This window comes from Oncorhynchus kisutch, linkage group LG28 (assembly GCF_002021735.2).
Source record: "Oncorhynchus kisutch isolate 150728-3 linkage group LG28, Okis_V2, whole genome shotgun sequence".
Lineage (NCBI taxonomy): Eukaryota > Metazoa > Chordata > Actinopteri > Salmoniformes > Salmonidae > Oncorhynchus > Oncorhynchus kisutch.
Genome location: NC_034201.2, coordinates 26,343,915 through 26,365,755, shown reverse-complemented (window position 1 = coordinate 26,365,755; position 21,841 = coordinate 26,343,915). Strand labels below are relative to the sequence as shown.

The 21,841-nt window shown below is 40.8% G+C and overlaps 1 protein-coding gene across 5 annotated transcripts in view; it reads right to left on the bottom strand.

Annotated features, from left to right (window-relative positions):
* erg (ETS transcription factor ERG) overlaps nt 1-21,342 on the bottom strand; it is a 75,305-nt gene extending 53,963 nt beyond the window's left edge. For 2 of the 5 annotated variants that reach the window (XM_020463626.2, XM_031807742.1), the window contains exons 1-2: nt 21,231-21,342; nt 1,808-1,894 (exon numbers count right to left, since the gene is read on the bottom strand). In XM_020463626.2, coding sequence (XP_020319215.1) covers nt 1,808-1,846 — 39 coding nt within the window. In that variant the 5' untranslated portion in view covers nt 1,847-1,894; nt 21,231-21,342. The remainder of the gene's footprint in view (nt 1-1,807; nt 1,895-21,230) is intronic. The other 3 variants (XM_031807739.1, XM_020463624.2, XM_031807741.1) reach the window with 2 other exon arrangements.
* Nucleotides 21,343-21,841: the final 499 nt, after the last annotated feature.

Below are 21,841 nucleotides of genomic sequence, written 5' to 3'. Positions count from 1 at the left end.
TGTAACAATTATCAACAACAAATTTGACAGAGCTTGAATTATTTTGAAAATAATTATGGGAAAATGTTGCACAATCCAGATGTGGAAAGCTCGTAGAGACTTACCCAGAAAGACTCACAGCTCTAATCGTTACCAAAGGTTCTTTACAAAGTATTGACTCAGGGCTGTGAAGACTTAAGTAAATTAGATATTTCTGTATTTTATTTTCAAGAAATTAGCAAAAAAAAGGTTTTTACATGTTTTCACTTTGTCATTATGGGGTATTTTGGGTCAATGGGTGAGAAAAATAATATTGATTTAATCCATGGCATTGCTGTAACACAACAAAATGTGGAATAAGTCAAGGGGTATGAATACTTTCTGATTTCACTGCATACCTGGGGTCCTGGGTGGCGCAGCAATAGAAATGTTACACTGAAATGGAGACATCTGCAGGTTTCCATACATTTCAATAAAGTTTTAGAATTCTGAAGAAGCGTAGATGCCACGTCAAGAAGCCCACATTTAATTCAAAGATACTTTATTGAGCATGAATTCTTCCAGGAACCTTAAGAGATAAGGAACAACAATTTAATAACCTTCATTTATTTCAGTGTACTGTCATTCAGCACCATAATGAGGCACAGACCTATGGAGGACATCAAATCACAATTAACTTATACTTATTCATGTCTTCATGTCATTAAGTTGTTACTTGTTATGATCAAATGCTAGGTCATGCATGACAGACTTGTTAAGAGTGTATGAGTGAGGTACAGTACATGTAGACAACGTCGTAGACTGCAATCTGCAGACTCAACGGTCCTGGGCCTGCAGCCAAACCAAACAGATGAAATTCTGCTCTAGACCTTTATGACAATGAATAAGTACTCCACCCTCGGGACCACCCTCATAATCACACTGGCACAATCCACAATGGCCCTATTGCTTCCCCTAAAGACATCTCCTTGTCATCCACTGCAACACCCTCTATGGATAGCATAATATTGACTCAACGCAATGCATTCACAGATCTAACCTAAAACGGCAAAAGGTGTTGAAATACCTCTACAATAACGTCACAATAGCGTTACACACAGGTGCAAGGGTAATAGGGAGCCCACACCTGCAGACTTTACCACAAAATAAACGTTAAACTCAGGCTTCATTGTCTAATACTGGACCATGAAAAGCTGTAATTCTGGACTATTTCCTTTTGGAGCAGTACTCTCTAGGCTGATATGAAACCCTATCCTGTGAAAAAGATCCTTGGGGGACCCCCATCTGGCTGTCCTCTGTATTATTGAGGAGAGAAGAGGAATTTAAGGAGATAAAAAAGCGTCTCTGCAGCCAGCTACCACGTAGCAGTAAAATTAACGCCCAGCAGTCACACAGTACACTGTCATGGCTTTACCAGAAGCAGACATAACACTGGTGGAGACAGTTGGCCCACTCTAATCCACTGGTATGGAGAGAGAGGAGGAGGATTGGAAAAGCAGTCCAGGTCAATTATTCCCAGAAGAGGTCATGGATTAACTCACTCACACACATACTGTACATGCATGCACACACACACACACACACACACACACACAGTGTAGGTACTGCTTACACACTCTACTTCTCTGCTTTGATACACTTGTGTATATCCTCCATTCACAGTATCGAAATGAATGGAAGAGACTCAGATTCAGTCACAGGATGTCCAATATGGTTCGGCAAGTACTCTCTACTAATAAATGAAAAGCAATATTTTCATGGTACAGCTGATCCAATGCAGTATGGCCATGGTTTAGTGTAGAGATGTTGTCTGGACTAGTGGACTTACTTTGGTGGGGCCTGCAGGGTCTGTTCCAGTCTGAATCATGACCCCCGGCTGACATCAGAGACACGAGCAGCACACACAGCCTTCTACCTGAGAGAGCGAGAGGGAGAGGTGGGAGAGTGAGAAAGAGATGGGTATATTGTCATTCATTACACATATCTTTGTGGATGTACTGTATTATTGTGCATTATAGGGCCTCTTCAAATCATGATGGTAATGGCTTGCATCCCCTAGCTACTGGGGGACAGAACACCCATCGGTTAAAAAGGGTGTCTAGCCTTGGCAGGACCCTCATAGTCAACACACTGCTGAGACCCTGCATGAACGCTAACCCGGGCTTGGGGAAACGACTCTCGACAGAGACCTCCATTTAGAGCGATTTGGCGATCCCTCTCAGTTCCAGAAATAAACAGCTTGTACAGTCACGACTGACTGTCGCTGTGAATGTCAGGCCTGTAAAGGCCTATTGTGTTATAATATGTGGCCCATTAGGGTTAAGCAGTAGGGCTGGAGAGATAGGCACGTCTCCCACTCTCTATGGGCTCTCCTCCTCCGTCCTACAGGACACATCTGGGAGCCATCAGGGAACAGACAGCGAGCGGCCCCGTGGCCACTGGGAGCTGAGCTGGTTGTAATTACTTATTAATCATAGGCTGTGTGTGTGTGTGTGTGTGTGTGTGTGTGTGTGTGTGTGTGTGTGTGTGTGTGTGTGTGTGTGTGTGTGTGTGTGTGTGTGTGTGTGTGTGTGTGTGTGTGTGTGTGTGTGTGCGTGTGCGCGCGTGTGTGCGCGTGTGTGTAGGAGAAGGAGGTAGGCAGGCTAAGCAGCTCCTGGACAGCTCACACACAATTAATCAAATTCACATAACAATTGCAATATTCACATGTGTAATATTCATATTGCAAGAGATCCATACTGTATCGCATGTAATATTTTGAAACGACACTGCGTGTAACATCCATTTTTATAGATTACTCCGTTTATCGTCTCTCTCAGCATGTACACAACTGGACCGATTTTCTTTTCACCCAGTATTTCCCCGCTACTGGTAGTGTTTGTAATACAAGATGGAGGAGAGCCTGTCTCTCATCCGAGATCGCATTTATTTTGTGATATTGCAAATTTGCAAAAAAAAAAGTTTAATTCAAGAAAGGAGAAGCATACTGTTTCAGGTGATAATAAAACATGTTTTATTTTAGTTGCTTTTTCCTCAACTTGTTTCTTTTACTATCTCTTACTTTCTAGCAAGTCAAGCTGTCTTACACAGAGCAGCTAACCTTAGCACTAGCTAGCTAAAAGCTAGGCTAAGTTGAAGATACTGTTGCTATTATTCAACATTATTATTAAAATTGTAATAATTTCTAGTACCTCATACTATGGTTTGGTAACTTACTGTTCTATTTTCGGACTGAAGACCAAGCAGAGTTAGAAGAAATTCAAAGTATACGCCATCTATTTCCTATGGAGCCTCGGACACAAGGGGGCACTGAGATGCCACTCTGTTGCGGACAGACCCCATTGAAACTAATGACATCCAGAGCAACACAACGAACTGCAAATTTGAGATGTGTAAGGGCGTCCCACTCTCCTCTTGCGGCTGCTCACCCCATACACCAAGCCCTGCCCCCGTAAATCAAGCAGTTCAGTTCCTCCTCCACGCTGTTAGATTCACTTTATGTTTGCATGCTGTTCTGTTAGGTCAAATGCAGTCAACAGATTGTTCCAAACAAGAACAATGTTGCTTTGTTCTTTGCTTCTTAATATAAACCATTCTATTTGAATGATTTCAACAGTTCACCCAAGTTTTTTGATCTACAATGAGTGTAAAAATCATTAGGAACACCTTCCTAATATTGAGTTTCACCCCCTTTTACCCTCAGAACAGCCTCAATTCCTTGGGGTACGGACTCTACAAGATGTCTAATGCTTTCCATGATGGTGGCCCATGTTGACTCCAATGCTTCCCACAAGCTGGCTGGAGGTCCTTTGGGTGGTGGACCATTCTTGATACACATGGGAAACTTTTGAGCATGAAAAACACTACAGCGTTGCAGTACTTGACACACTCAAGAACTAATGGGGATAAACAACTCACGTCCTGTTGTAAATCAACGGAGAAGATCCAGACTTTCCCTCTCCAAATTCACCAATGGAATGTCTTTGTCTCAACAGACCTTTTTCCCGCTGAAACTCTAACACTCCTGTGAGTGCCACAAGATGAAGATCATCAAAGATGAAGATCATCAAAGGTAAGTGATTAATTTTAACGCTATTTCTGACTTTGTGACGCCTCTCCTTGCCTGGAAAATGTCTGTATGGTTTTGTGGCTAGGCGCTGTCCTAACATAATCGCATGGTGTGCTTTTGCCATAAAGCTTTTTTGAAATCTGACCCAGCGGCTGGATTAACAAGAAGTTCATCTTTAAGCCTATGTATAACACTTGTATCTATCATCAATGTTTATGATGAGTATTTCTGTAATTTGATTTGACTCTGCAATTTCACCGGATTTTTGTTTGAGACAATGCATTACTGAACATAATGCGCCAATTTAAACGGGGGGTTTTGGACATAAAGATGAACTTTATCGAACAAAACAAACATTTATTGTGTAACATGGAGTCCTGGGAGTGCTACCAGATGAGATCATCAAAGGTTAGTGATTCATTTTAACACTATTTCTGACTTTTGTGACACCTCTCCTTGGCTGGAAAATGTCTGTATGGTTTTTGGCTAGGCGCTGTCCTAACATAATCGCATGGAGTGCTTTCGCCGTAAAGCCTTTTTGAAATCGGACACTGTGGTTGGATTAACAAGAAGTTTATCTTTAAAATGAGGAATTTTAATTCTGAGATTTCTGTTGCTTGAATTTGGCGCCCTGCAATTTCACTGGCTGTAGGCCAGGTGTTCCACTAGGGCTAGCACCGTTCCCAGAAAGGTTAACAAGAAGCCACGTTGTTGTCATTCTGCTAGGGACCTGTTTTTAGAGTATTACATTTCCAATCAATAAATAGTGCAGAGTGTGTATGTTTATCCTGAGTTCCCATTTAATTAGCTAGTAAATAAATAATTAAACCAATTTGTGTAGTACTGACTCATAAGTAAGGCTCGGGTTTTTGCAGATGCAAGGAGGTTACAACTGTTCAGAATGGTGATATGATACGAGGTTATAATAATGAAATAATAAAAATAAATTGACTGTGATAGGTAAAGACCTTTTAGAGTTTAATTCGGGAGATGGTAACTCTTTAAGATCTGTTCTCGTGGTGCCACAGATCCTAATGAGTTAATTGTTACTTGATTAATTGAATTGGGTAACAATTAAACATAGTTAGTTAATTAGATATATAATTCTTCAAATAAATGTTCAAATCAAGTCACGACAGTGTTCAAAGACACTTAAAGATTTTGTCTTGCCCCTCTTTTATCTTGCCCCTCACCCTATGAATGGCACACGTCTTAATTGTCTCAAGGCTTAAAAATCCTTCTTTAACCTGTCTCCGATTGAAGTAGATTTAACAAGTGACATCAATAAGGGATCATAGCTTTCACCTGGATTCACCTGGTCAGTCTATGTCATAGAAAGAGCAGGTTTTCCTAATGTTTATACACACAGTGTATATCACAAGTCAAATCGCAATCGCAGCATATTGTGTTACCCTAATGCCACTTACCTCCAACAATTACACTACATGTAGATTATTTATAGAAAAAACATCTCACCCCAAGAGTGAGTGTGTGTGTGTGTGGGGGGGGGGGGGGGGGGGGGCAGGCAGTTTAAGCAGCTCCTAGGTTATTATTTATATAAAAAAACATCTTACCCAAAGAGTGTGTGCATCTTTCTTTTTCTTATTCTGAGGCACACTGGTACAGGCACCAGTGGAGCTTGGATAAAAGGTAGGTGTTGCTACGACGATGGCCTAGAGGCCTGGTGACATCATACCCATTTCGTCCGACCATAGTGGCCTCCCACTCACTCTGTTGCCCTACTGTCTGTAGTACTTTGATACCCTGTGGGGAACCAAAGGCAACCGGAGTGCCGATTTATCATCACACACATATATGCCAAAGCACACACACTTATCATAACAGCACACACTGAGCATGGAGCCACGGCACACAGAGAACACAGAGAACACTCCAACACATTCCAGAACACCCACGAGGACAGCCACCACAGCAAACGTAGCACACAGATACACACTTACACAATTATATAGTTGGTGATGGCCTATAAGAAACATGATATTGGTATCAGCCAATAATCTCTTTCATAGCAAGTTTTCTGGGCAGAAACTGTAAAGACCTAGTGTTACATTCGACCCAACATTATCTGTCTCTAGTATCGCCCAGAACCGTGCTTAATGATATATTAGCAATGACCATTCAGCCATCATTACAATAGACTCTCGCAGTTTTCCTCAAATCTTTCAGTTTCTCATCTGCACATCTAGGTATTTTGCTCATGATTAGGAAGTCTCAATAGACCATGGCACTAAGATTAAAACACATAGTGCCTCTCATTGACTGAGCCTCTAACCCCTTACCCCTCTCATTCTGGTGATGTTTCTAGTGGGGACCCCCAACCGAGAGACACACACACTCTTCCCCCCCCCCAGCACATGTGGCCCTAGGTTTAGTGAGTGACAGGCAGACCCAGGGGAAAAGTAGTGCTGTGCTGCTACTGCAGCCAGTGGCATGTCATTTCAGCCAGAGCACTTATAATTATCCCGTTTTCTTTGACCAAAATAAAACTTTCCAGAGATTTAAAAACGCCCCAGGCGAGGAAAAGAGTGGCGAGTGACATCACGGCCGAGTAATGGATTTTAAAGTGGCTCAGGTTTAGATTTCTGAGTAAGCACTAAATTGAAAAGGTATGGGGGTAAGAAACGTAACAAGCGTACACTCAATACCATACGGACACTATATGTGCAAACGGGGGACTGCTTGGTCAACAAATTGACTTGGTTAGTATGGCCTATTTTCCTTAATTTAATACAAATTAAAGGCCGGCCTGACTCTTTAACCAATATATTATCGCTGCTATCTAAATCCATAGCAATGTCCACAATTGAGTATGACAACAGCTTTGATAACTAATTTGTCCTTGACGTCGACGGACATGATAAATCAGCAATGTGGATTAAAAATTCCCAAATTCCCTGAAATGGAGTACCTTATAATATAATTGGTATATATTTTGATTAGCTGTGGTGCTGCTGATGACACTGTGTGTTGTAAATACAACCTCAGAATCAGCCTGTTATATTAACAACCAAAGCTAAAGGACATGGAGAGCTGGCCATACTGACATCATCTGTCCCAATCCATCTCAGTGGTGCCATCATTAGGTTCCAGAGACCACAAACTCCACCATTTAATGTCACATCAGTTGGAAAACAACAGAATGTGCCCGATCACCTCTCCCAGACTCCCACGCAACCTATCTTTGGCTATTTTAAAACCCATTTAAAGGCATTTAGTGAGGAACCCACCCACACTCACATAAAATGCAATTTGCACAACCTAAATAATTTATGCGACCTCAAGCATTTTCAGTCATCTGTATCTAATTAATATTTTATCTCATCATACTTCTCTATAATGGCCACAACACCTCAGTGTGTGGCTGTGCTGCATGGCTAACTGACCGTGTTGGTTTACAGTTAAACAAAACTAAATAATGAATTTCAAACAATGAGATATTGGAGAGTGTGTTGTGAACTATGTCTTTGTGAGGTGAACTGTGTCTTTGCATTGAGTACTGGAATAAAACAATACTTATTGAAGGAATACTGTTCCAGCATACTCCAGCACTGCAGGGTAAAGCCACCCAAAGCAGTAGAGCGGGTGGTCTTATCAGCCTTGCTCTAATAGTCCTTAAAGAATTACACTACTTAGCATATTTTCAGCAAATTAGGCACATATGGTTGTGGAGAAAGGTTGGCTCGCACACACAGACACACAGACAGACACAGACGCAGACACACACACACACACACAGACACACTTTGGTCTAGCGATTTGCCTGTCAGAAATGTTGCCTCATTGCTCACTGTTGTGCTGTTGTTTTTACCACATGATGAAGGTGCAAAGCTATAAGTGCAAGGCATCAACATAACTTACTTACAAGCGCTATATGAGCACTGTCTAGGAAAAGACACCACCCTAAATGTTTGCTGACAAAATACTACCACAATATTCTTTCGAAAGATACTAGGGCTGGGAATTGCCAGGGACCTCACGATACGATATTATTACGATACTTAAATGCTGATACGATATGCATTGCGATTCAATACTGTGATTTATTGCAATTAAATGTTCTAAACATATTGCTCACCATATGTCTGCTGTAGAGGGACAAGAGAGAGCTATGAGAAAACAAGTTTTGATCAGTCATGGAAATAAAAGTTCTGCAATAAAATTTGCTCCCTATTTGAAAAGAAGATGGAGAACAAGTTATGAAAGAAATTTTCTATTGCTTTATTGCAAAAAAGAGTTTTATTGCAGGTACAGCCAACTACCGCAAAAATAATAATGCGATAGGTAAAACGGTAAGATACATCGTAAAAAAAATAATATGCAACTGTATCGATATTTTCATGTCACTAAAAGATACAGTATATTATTATATAGTATGCCTGTTGATGTCTATATCTGCAGATATAGTCCATGTCATCTATCTCACTTTCCTCAAGGATGGTCTGTCTCCACTTCTATGCTTAGAATAGCACAGGCCAATCTGGTGAACACAACATCTAAACAAATGTATAATGAGCACCAATAACTTTGGGTTCTTTTAGCTTTTCACAGTGCATGGTGAGCGTCATCTCATCTGGCTGCCTGGAGCCATAAAGCATAGCATTCTAACCCCATACATGCCTGTGGCCCTCATGGTCTCTGTGGTACTCTCCACATATAGGCTAAAAACAGAAGGGTAATCCAGTCTTCTCACTCCCTGTGGACCACTAACACTACGATAAGTTTCACTTAACAAACTAATTCTCTCTTTCAACTATAGGAAAACGACTGCTTGGTAGAACTTATTCAATGATTGGCTTCGTATACATTTCTAATAGAGCTCACCATAAATCCATCCATGCATCCATCCAACCATCTGGCTAGTTTGCTGGCTCTTTGTCTTTGTGTCTGTGTGTTTGTCTGTCGTCCTCTGTCTGTCAGGCTGGCTGTCTGCCTCGGTGTGCATAGCTTCACAGAAATTAAACCAATACACAGACAATCTGGTCATGTACAGAGAATCTGTATCAATTCTATGAGTATAGCTGGGATGGTGGAATTTAAGCCTGGGGTAAAATAACTGCATTCAAGGCTTCATGTAAAGCTGTAACAATATCATTGCTTTGAGTCCACCTATGCATGCGTTGGATATTTTCTAGATCAGTGCGGCAAATTATTCAGCCTTCCCAACTAACCACAAACCTCTTTCATTTGAAATGTAACAGTGTCAGTATGCTGCTGAGAGGGAGAAACAAGAAAACAGCATAAATACTTAATACCACTAAAGAGGTATTAAGGTATTATATGTCACATGAAGAAAAGCGTGAACACTGTGACACTTTACATTGAAAAATGGGCTTTGGGAAAACTAATGCAATGTGAATGAATGGCTGATTGAAAATAAGTGCACACACAAATCCACATGCTTTTTGCCATCACATGTCAAATCAAATCTGTGTTTTGAATACAAGAGTCAAGGAGCCTTATGCAGAGTAAAATTAAGCCAAATAAATATACACACATAACCCCAATACAATGACTCATATTGAAGTAAGTTGAGAACATAAACGCTAGGGCTTGGCATTACCAGGGACCTCGCGATACAATATCATCACGATACTTAGGTGCCAATTCTATATGTATTGCCACTCAATTCCAAACATATTGCTCACCATATGTCTGCTGCAGAGGGACAAGAGAGAGCCAGGAAAAAAAAATAAAAAATTATCATAGAAATAAAAGTGCTGAAAAAATAGTTATGATGGAAAAATACTATAGTTTTGGTGCAGGTACAACCAAATAGTGCAAAAATAATATTGTGCTTTTGTCAAAACGACACGATTGATATATCATCAAAAATACTTTCCCGATATGTAACGGTATCAATTTGTCCCCTCATTACTAATAAACACATGTTTATTAGTATGCATGTATGCATGTGTATATTTATGTGTATATTTATATATTTATTTCTATGGGACAATCAAAAAATTGTACAGGTAAAGCACCACCCTAGTTACGGCTACAATATAATATCGGATATTCTCTGGCATCATCTGACATAGCTGGTATCATTCCCCTTAAGAAACGTGGTTCTCGGGTAGTAGCAGGCGGCTTGATGACAGGCGGCATGTCTTTGTACTTCCCTACCGATCCAATAGAACATGTCCACTACAGAGGAGGGAGAGAGAGAAAGAGAGAGAGACTCTGCTGTGAAAGGAGGTGATTACTTGCAGGTGGGGTGAGCTCTCCTCCTCTCTCTCACTCACTCACTCAGTATATTCCAGCAAAGTAGATTACTCATATCTGACTGAACTTTCACTTCTACAGTAAATCAGCTCTGTACATTTCCATGTACTACATTCTCTTCGCTGCCAAATTGTATTTTCCATATGAGTGGAAACCAACTTAATCTCTATGTTGTGATATACCGTACAGTATATGAACTTGTCTGAATAGCCCTGAGTAGGCTGAATAGTCTACATCATTGCAAGCCATTCATCGTTTTGTCTGTGGTCCCAACATTGATTTATTTTACTTGTTTATCTAGTGGAGACTATATATACTTCCACTATGAGAATGGTGATGATTATGCTAACAAAGTGTTTCAAATCACAAACTCAAATCACCATCTACACCATACCACTGCTGAGAAACAGGGCCAAAGTAACAATACCTTTACGGCAACTCATTCAGGATGAGTCAATGGGTTGGTTTTGGGGTCTAAACTATTGACATCAACCGCTCATTAAAATGACAGTCAGTGCTGTCATTAAGGTGACCCCCTTGTTTTGCTCCTGCTTTGCAAAACCACATCTCTGTTCACAGTGGGAAAACTTCACACTTCTGCGGTGTCGTGCTGCTGTGCTGTTTGTTGCAACTTGGCTACCTGACAAACTTTTTGTTTTTTACTTTTAATAACCATTTGTTTTTTTCCTCGCTCAACTTCTTTCATTCAACTTTTTCACCCCGGACGCTTTAGTACCTGAATAGCAAGAGCTCAACTCATACAACGCTCTTTATAAAACTACTAAAGAAAAGTGCTTATTTCCAGCGTGTGAGTGTGACTCCAGTTGTTGGCCAGTACATGATGTAACTGTATGTTTTGTATCCCCCACGACTACAGACACCGGGGACATTCCCGACACAACTCTGAGAGGCTGTGTCAAGCACAGCCGGGCCCGGTGTGTAGCTAGGAACGCTAACACGCAGACGGGCCAGTGCGTAGCTAGGAACAGCCGGCGACCTGCCACGGACAACCGACCCAGCCATCACCCGCCCCCCTGCACTTCTCTCTCGCGCTTCACATTCAATGAGAGACAGACAACAACACAGTTGTAGGGGCGCTGGTAAGGGCAATAAAAAATGGTAAGGGCAATCAAATGCAAATTAATTACTTAAAAATCTATGTGATTTTCTGGATTTTTGTTTTAGATTCCGTCTCTCACAGTTGAAGTGTATCTATGATAAAAAAAATTACAGACCTCTACATGCTTTGTAAGTAGGAAAACCTGCAAAATTGGCAGTGTATCAAATACTTGTTCTCCCCACTGTATCTGTACCTGGGGCAAACACTTTTTGTTTTCCTGGGGCAAAAGTTCAGGATATCACCAAGTTGCTCTCCGGGGCTGTGAGTCAGTCACCGGGGGCTGATACTGTCATGGTTCATGTGGGGTTGAATGACATTATGAACGGCAGCTCAGAACATCTGAAGATGGATTTTAAAGAAATTACTGGGTCACTACTTGACACCAACAAACGCCCCATAATATCTGACCCCCCTCTGCCCTCGTGGCATTGAATGGTTCAGCAGACATTTATCTCTCTGTAACTGGCTATGAGACTATTGCAGCTCTGTGGGTGTAACATTTATTGACAATTTTGATACCTTCTGGAAACAAAGCTTGTATTATAAGGAGGATGGGATCCACCCAAATCATGTAAGGCTGTGTTGAGACAATGACTTATTAATGACCCAAGCCCAGCTCATTTAATCGATACCATTGTGTCGCTGAGTTGTAAGAATGCTTCAGCAAATGTACATTATCCCAGGGGTGTTGGAAGACACCATGTAAGTAACCTAATTGATGTCCCTCTTACTGCCTCTGCTGATCCTACACCTATTGTATGCAGTAATCATATGCCTATTAACCAAGGTTATACTGTTAGAACTGAGGTGGTGTGCCCTAGCAGGAAGTTCACTGTGTGCATAAATAACCCGAGCATGTCTACCTCTGCTAAGCTTCCCTGTAAAGAAAGAAAAACAATCAAGCATCCCAGAAAAGTGTTAAAAATAGCCCACGTTAACATTTGTAGCTTAAGAAACAAGGTTCATGAAATCAATAATTTGCTAGTAACAGATGACATTCATATTCTGACAATCTCTGAAACTCACTTTGATCTACAGAAATGATCGAAATGCCAAAGGTGGAGGTGTAGCTGTTTAAATTACTGATGATTGTCTGAGAGAAATTGATGATAAAATGATTGTGGGGAGTGTTTTGTTAGACTTCAGTGCTGCTGTTGACATTATCGATCTGTTGCTGGAAAAACACGTGTTATGGCTTTTTCACCCCCTGCTATATTGTGGATAAAGAGTTACTTGTCTAACAGAACACAGAGGGTATTGTTTAATCTGAATCCAGGTAGAATCAGGTATTCCCCAGGGCAGCTGTCTAGGCCCCTTACTTTTTCAATCTTTACTAACGACGTGCCAGTAAAGCGTCTATGTGTCTATGTATGCGGATGACTCAACACTATACACATCAGCTACCACAGTGACTGAAACGACTGCAACACTTAACAAAGAGCTGCAGTAAGTTTCAGAATGGGTGGCAAGGAATAAGTTAGTCCTAAATATTTCAAAAACTAAAAGCATTGTATTTGGGACAAATCATTCACTAAACCATAAACCTCAACTAAATATTGTAATAAATCATGTAGAAATTGAGCTGTTGAGATGAAGATACTGCTGTATCAACTGTCATGGTCAAAAGATGTTGATACAACAGTAGCTAAGATTGGCAGAAGTCTGTCCATTATAAAGCGATGCTCTGCCTTTTTATCAACAAGGCAGGTCCTACAGGCCCTAGTTTTGTCGCACCTGGACTGCTGTTCAGTCATGTGATCAGGTGCCACAAAGAGGGACTTAGGAAAATTGCAATTGGCTCAGAACAGGGAAGCACGGCTGGCATTTGGATGTACACAGAGAGCTAACATTAATAATATGCATGCTAATCTCTCCTGGCTCAAAGTGGAGGAGAGATTGACTTCATCACTACTTGTATTTGTGAGAGGTATTGACATGATGAATGCACCGAGCTGTCTGTTTAGTTTTTCCTAGCCACCGTGCTTCTGCACCTGCATTGCTTGCTGTTTGGGGTTTTAGGCTGGGTTTCTGTACAGCACTTTGAGATATCAGCTGATGTACGAAGGGCTATATAAATCAATTTGATTTGATTTGGTTTGACTACGAGCACACAGCTAGGACACCCATGTATACCCCACAAGACATGCCACCAGAGGTCTCTTCACCGTCCCCAAGTCCAGAACAGACTATGGGAGGCGCACAGTACTAGATAGAGCCATGACTACATGGAACTCTACATCAAGTAACTCATGCAAGTAGTAAAATTAGATTTAAAAAACAGATACAAATATGGAACAGCAGGGACTGTGAAGCAACACAAACATAAACACAGACACATGCATACAAACACACAATACAATACACACTATACACACATGTACACATGGATTTTGTGTTGTCGATATGTGGTAGTAGAGTAGGGGCCTGAGGGCACACACTTAATATGTTGTGAAATCTGTTGTGAATTTATTGTATTGTTGTAAAAAATGTGTAACTGCCTTTATTTTGCTGGACCCCAGGAAGAGTAGCTGCTGCCTTGGCATAATAAATAAAAACACAAATACATATTAAGATGACCATCAGTCCTGTGGTTACTGAGTTGACCGGTAAGCTCAGTGTACAGTCGTGTGGTCCAGCAAGTTTACCACGTGATAAAAGGTTTTTAACGGGCGAGGGGCAGCCCATAAAGCACCTCTTTACCATGGTTTACCATGGCCCCCGAGCACGTCACACCCTCGGCACAGCCACTGCCCTCGTAATGGCTCGGGCCCCCTCTTGCAAGTATGCTAGCAATTAGCCACGATGATGTGCTGAGCAGGATATCTAAAATTAGGTTTTACAACCTATAATGGAAGATTTGCGGGATGGTTTCATTTGCAGTCTCTGGGTGAAGAAATTGCAGCTTGCTGAACAAAAACAAAAGCACTGGCCCTGGTTCATGTGGATGGTGAAGCTGGGGTAGAGGGGTACAGGATAAGGGACGTTGGTGTTGCAAAACAACTGGTGAACATATCGCCATGAGCACAGACAGACTCATACTTGTGCGATGTCTCGCTCACACTTATGCACATACAGGATCACACTCCACTCACACTCAATCATACACACACACGTCACACACACACGTTTTCAATTAGCCAACCATGCCTGTGCTGTGTCTGTGCAGAGGCAAGTCATTCCTTCCTAGTGGTTCAGCCAGGCCTGGCCTTTATGGCCGTGTACAGAGTCATTCCTCCGCTTTTATACTGTAGCTGCCTGCAATGTGTCACAGTGGCCGGCTGCGACACTGCTGCTCTTCATTTCACACATAAATATACGTGCATGTTCACATTCAAACAGATACACTGATACACAGACAGATATTCACATTGTACTACTGTATGGCTGTAACTCTGAAGATTCTACTGCTCTTTTTCTGTAACATAGCCGTATCTCAATTCACTCTCTTTTGACACACACACACACACACACTTGCATGCATGCACACACACAGTACAGACACACAAACAGTACAGGATGTGGTGTCAGTGAGGACTAGAAGGCCTTAGACTGCCTTTACTCTGCTCAGCTCAAAGATGTGGCGAAGACCCAGCCCACATCACTTCAGCAGAAGAGGACACTTCAAGCTATAATTGTAAGAAATACCATTTCCATATTTCTATTCTGACAAAAAAAAAAGCAATAATTCACGTAAGAAACATTTAACATCAACAAGTTTGGCTCGTTCTTTAGCCCAATGAAAACGGTCATTACAGTATTTGTTCTGGTCTTCGTAATTTAACATTGGCTGCTAAGGCCTGTCTATCCTATTAACCAATTGTTAATCTATACCAGTGATAGAGGACGATAACATCTCCTCTGTACAATGATAGAAAGTGGGTCTCTCTTTCTCTCCCGCTTCTCTCTTTCTCTCTCTCTCTCCCTGTGACATTGAACCAACAACCCTGAGAGTAAATGCATTCCCATAACCAGACAGACTCAATCCTTTTATACACACTATCATTACTGTATTTCTACTGTATGAGGACCATCCTGGGCCCCTCTCATGTCCTCTGCACCCTTCCTTTCCACTACTGTGCCACAGCTTGTGGGTGACCAGACAGGCCTGTGGCTGAGGTGAGGAAAGAGCTAGGCTAGACTAAATGATAGAGGGTGTGTTGGGGGGCCAATATGAGTCAAAGCAGCCCCACAGGCAACGAGGACTAAATATCACCACAGCCACACCACACTTCTCAACACTCGCATCACACCTTCCTCACCATCACCAGCCCAACCACTCACTCATATGTTACTCAATATCGAGGTTGGGGCGGCTGGAACATGACAGGGGTTAGATTGGTTAAGCTGTCTGCCAGGTGCCCTGACAGTGGTGAGTTCTTGGAGTGATTTTTACCTAATTCCACCCCTGGATGGTACACATACATGTAGTATTATGTGTGAAGCTTAAATCACTAATAACCATTGACTGGCTGTAACAATTTACATAAACATTTATAACATTTTTAAAAATGCATCGATATGACATTAACCGCAAATTATGATGCTGATGTCTCTGCTTCAACGGATTTTCCATTTGAAGTGGAGGAAATATTTTGGCAGATAAAAGATATCAACACCTCTCACAATGAGTTATTTTAGTGGCAGGTAAGAAAAGTAACGTATTTGGAATTAGGTGTAAATGAAAAAACGACATTGAATATTTTCCCAACATGTGCACTTTGTTGGATTATTGGATCAGTTCTTTCACACAAAAACAAAGAGTATGCTGGGTAAATGTTCAGCCAAAATCGAACTCAGAAGATGTGACAAATGGGCTGGAAAAGACCTGGCAACCCAATGTTAAATGTTGCCTTTGGAATGGTGATCTAAATTTTGATACGATAGAGGAGCAAACCAGATGTTGCAAAAATGATCCCCACCACATAAATCACCAAGACATAAGCTTACAAAACAGCAGTAAATGATTTAATTATGCATAATGGTCAGGAGTGTGTGTGTGTGTGTGTGTGTGTGTGTGTGTGTGTGTGTGTGTGTGTGTGTGTGTGTGTGTGTGTGTGTGTGTGTGTGTGTGTGTGTGTGTGTGTGTGTGTGTGTGTGTGTGTGTGTGTGTGTGTGCGTGCGTGCGTACGTGTGTGTGTTGTCAAATGGGCTTGAAAGAGCGGCTGATTCCGCATGTGTTTTTCTGCTGCTCATTATGAAAAAAAATATTTGAGTCTTGGGGGTGTGGTTCAATGTGGGTGTGTTATGTTCGCTTTATCGTATCCTGGCAGTTACTGTTGTTTGTCCCTCTTGAGTCACGGTAGGAACAACATAGCCACTACCACTTCCTCAAAAAAGTCCAAATTAATCTAAGATAAATCAAGAAATCTGTAATGAATTTTGCCGAGGAGGTCTTAGTCTCACAATTTTACATCTAGCTGAGGTGTTTGGTGCAGTTTTCTGAAGTAAAAAAAATGTGCATGAAAAAGTCAGTGCACTGCAGACAGTATCAAGTCAACAGTATCAAGTCAACTGCTGCTGGCTGCGCTCAGGACTGATTTCTAAGAACGTCTAAAACGTAATCATCAGCAAGCTGTCAAACTATCGTAAATGAAGCACAAGCTGCTACACACTGTTTATCAGTGCCCAAAATCACTAGCTAGCTGTTCCATCTCTGTGTTTGTCAATGAAGCTATCTACTACTAGCTAGCATGCACATTGAGCAGGCAGGCCGGCCACATTAGCTAAATCATCTTATCAAGTCACTGGCAAGAGGTGACGTGTGCTTCGGTGACATTTTGTTGTTACAACTTTCTCATTATCTATTACCAGAGTGTGTGTGTGTCTGGCAGTGTTTCATAGGGAATCATGTTACAAAACAGGTCGCGGCGGGTCACAAGATGCTCGCGAATGGTTTTTGAAATTTGGAATATTGACAAGTGGCAGTTGGGATGCAAGTGCGCATAGTATCAATTCTCATTTTGCCCAAAACAGTGGCTTAGGAGCCAAGTGTTCTTTCCAGGGGTGGATTGGCCATCTGGCAATTCTGGTAAATGCTAGATGGGCTGGACCATATTTTTGTTGGGTGGGCTGTTTGAAATTGACACACACAAAAATATGTTATATTTAAAAATAAAACATTGAAAAAGTGACATGGCCGGGCGGCCCATGGGCCTGTTAGGATTTTTTTTTAAGATTTTGAGCAATTCTCTGTTATACTAATCTATAACTAGCCTTTGGCTGATCAGTGGACAATGGCTGGCTCACCTACCGTTTTCTGATAGGCTGAGCTGACGCTGAGCTGATGTCACGCAAACTCACATTCAAATTCAAATGCGACATCAGCAAAGAGACTTAGTCCGTCTCTGTCATCAGTTAGACAGCCAAGATCATAGATCGTAAGAAACTGAAAGTGTGTCTATAACGTAGAAAGAGCACATTCTACATTGTCACCTCACTCCAAACTTCAAATGTTTTGTGCAGATAAAACCATGATTTGGTCAAACAGTAAAGTGCAATATCCTCCTGTAATGAAGGTGTCTGCTCTGCCCCTGATCCTGTGCCCTTGCTGGGACCTGCTGCTGTGATGAGCTTTGGAAGCTTCATCCCTTGTCCCTGCCGATGAGAGGAGGGTCTCAGCTTTCTGTGGGTATAATTTATATTTCTTAACTCTCAATTTTCAGTTCAATAGCAACTATTTTACAACCAAGCAATTTGATATGGCTTTGAGATATGGAGCGAAATGGCTGGTGTGTGAAATGCACACCAGCCATTGTGAGGGTATAGGCCTATAGGTCTCGTGGGTAGTAGCCTGCAACTGAAAAAAAATATTTTTATGATATTACGTTTACTGTTGGATGAATACTTGGCTACGCGCAGTGGGTTTTATATTTAGAGTTAGCAGTCTATTTAAAGTGTTTTGAGTTGTTAAAACCAAAATGAATTATGTATGTAATTCATCTATATTGAACAAAACAAAACATTCTGGACAGTAAAATATAGCAACTATAGTCTAATTCTCAACCCAAAATTCATGACAATCCCTGGATCAGGTTGCACATCAAAAAATCTTGAATAATATATTCCTGCTTGGACGTATTAGATGACACAATTTATTTCTTGAATACCTCAGCAGTCAATTTATTATACTTATAATACTTAAGAAAGACTATGAATGACTTTATAAGATGATTAGTCATGATTTGGGATCCGTCCATGATTACTCCTGATTTGGGGGGGTGAGTTGGCGGAGCGCACAGTGGGCTGGTGTGAATAAAATGTCTGGGGTGGAATTATTCAGCATAAAATGCTGAATTCTTGTCCGCCCCTTGTTCTTTCAACATTGGGCATGTACAGTGCCGCCTCTGCCTATAGGGCCCCTCGGCCGCTAGGGGGCCTGACCTAAAAAAGGAACTCAGGGGTCTCAACTTACTGTTGAGAGTTATACAAGTAGAATAGACAAGGTGCAATTTTTTAGATAGCTAGGTAAGGTAGTCTAGCATTGACCACCAGGGGGCCCCATTGATTTTGTTAGTCACTCACTCAGATATTTTTATTTTACCTTTATTTAACCAGGCAAGTCAGTTAAGAACAAATTCTTATTTTCAATGACGGCCTGGGAACAGTGGGTTAACTGCCTGTTCAGGGGTAGAATGACAGATTTGTACCTTGTCAGCTCGGGGGTTTGAACTTGCAACCTTCCGGTCACCAGTCCAACGCTCTAACCACTACGCTACCCTGCCGCCCCATGAACATGGCATAAGTCATGGTAAAATGTGTAGAATTGCAGGAAAAAAAAAATTCTAACTGGAAAAGTTTCTCACCACGTCAAGGCAAAATGTGTAGAACTGCAGGAAATTAGCTTTAATCCTGAAAATATTTATCCTCCTCATGGCAAAATGTGTAGAATTGTAGGAAATTATCTTTACCATTGCAAAACAAATGATGCACTGCCAAGAGGGGGGGCACTAAAACGTTTTGCCTGAGAGGCCTCCCAACCAAATCTTGCTTAGTGCACCCTAAAGCCTATGGGCTCCCTGGCGATATGTTGTCTTATGTAAACAAGTCAGAGTCAGAGGTGCTGCATATTGGGCAGGTCTGTCTCACTGTCTGGAGGTTCGCTAATATGATTTGATAGAGTGCAATCCTCGCAGCTGTACAATGCCGTGTTATTGGGCAAGTGAGCATGATTGTAATTCAAGCCCAACCCTCATGTAAGTCATGACAACATCAGTCAGAACTCTGTTTTGGAATATACTGACTTTATTACCAAAATGATCCTACTTATACTGTTTAGTCAATTTTGGCACTGGAATAAATGTTTCTGACAAATATCAATGTTTTCAACCAGAGAAGTTGCTTTTTGGGTCGTTCCATGAAAAGAGTGCCTTTGATATTGTGGAAATTGTGTACCAATATTGCATTTGAAAAGCCTGTTATATTAAATGAAGTGCCTTTTACTATAGACCACATGGAGAATTCAATAAATCTGATTTTTTTATATGAATAAAGACTTGCTTAGGTGCTAAAATTCAGCATTTTGACATGTCCCTCTGTGCACCCTCTGTGACTTCTAGGAAGATTCACTTAACCCCAAATGTTTAACCCACTTAACCCCAAAATCACCATCATTGTAAAGCCCTAGTTATTTTGTTGCTTTGACAAAGTAATTTCAGAAGATTATTACTTATTTAATATATTAATTTATTTACATTTGTCCCTCATTTTAAGGTCAACCCTCTTACGTGACCTGAACTCTCATTTTGGTGGTTTATAAGCGGTTGATAACATTTTTAAATCACTGTGTAGATTTAATTCTAAATTGATTTAATTATTTGTGATTCGCCATTGAAAGCTTAGTTACAAAAGGTATGTCAATATTATATTGTGTTCATTATAAAAGTAGCTGATTAACTGAACTCATTATTGAACAAGTAAATGAAAGATTTAATTGTCTTAATGTGTAATGTCTATGGTTGGATCAAGCCCATTCCAAGATTAAGCAAGGCCCTTTCCTTCAATCCAGGAGAAATATAGATCAATTAACAGAGAGCATGAGACTAATATTTAAGAGTCTCAGACTAACACTAAAGAAAAGTATTATTATTCATTTATCCTGGTAGATTATTGAGAACATTGTCTTTTACAATAATGACCTGGCCAAGAGTGTGCAGTGATATACTGAATCAATGTCAATAGTGACAGTGGTTTAAGTCGCTTTGGAGAAAAGTGTCAGCAAAATGACAATAGTTTCTGTATAGTAGGCCACAGCATACTTATAAAGTCAGCAGAAAACAATAGTAGAAAATTATACAAAATAGAAGTAAAAAAGATAGGGCCTACACATGTAAACACAGAGGTAAGAAGGCAAAACAACAAAAAGGACGGGTGTGGGATAAAACAGTAAGTGGTGAACAATCATTCATATTGTTGATCAAAATTATACACTATTAGCTCACAATTACCATAACCACAACACAACAACTTTTGTCAGTATTGCATCACCCATTTCTATAATTTCTTTCCTTCTTTCCCGTGCTTTGTAATAGTTTGATTAAAAGTTCTGCCATAAATGTAGCCTTCTCATCGGGGAGTGACCAAAATATCCTACCTGTCAACTGTCACTCACGGACCATCACTTCAGAGCATCATGCATCATCATTGAGAATACTCAATGCAACCCCTTCCTTAAGTTCACAAAAACGTTTTCATAAAAAATTTGTGATAGCAAACATATTAATTTAATCATTGATATTAAACAGCTAGCTTCCAGCTCAGCTTCGGCGCATCAACTTACATCAACTATCTTTGTAAAAGAAAAATAATATCGCTTGGACTTACGGTTTGGTCGTGAAACGTCGAATCGTTGTCGGTGAGAAAAACTAAAGCTGCCACGATGTTTCAATGAACTGCTCTTCAATGCGACCAAACTGCATCTACTACTAAGTATTGGAGAATGGAGGCAAGTCACACACAAAACACAACTGCGCACGAGAGAGAAAGAGAGAGAGCGAGAGAGAGAGAAAGAGACAGAGAGAGAGAATGGATGGATGGATGGGGGAGGGAGAGAGTTGGTCGGCAGCTAGAGTCGTAACTGAGGAGTAAAATACATGTGACAGAGCTAATTGACTTTAATGATAAAGTTATTGTGTCAAATTGCTAACTCTCCAGGCTTAAAGAATCCCCCTCACGATGTGAGGTCAAGCATCAGGTTCCTGGTGAGAGGTCTCCTATATTAAAACAGTAGTGTCTCTTAGAGCAGAGATGTGGTAGAAATGATAATCAGCAGTAATAAGCAAGATATATTCAAAGGTCCAATGATAAGACATGACCACAAAATTATTTGTAATAATTTATGTAAATGTCAGTGACTTACATATACAAAAAAACATTTTAATGCATTTTGTTTTTGCATACTGACATGCATGGCTTTTGTCTTTGAAATAACCACA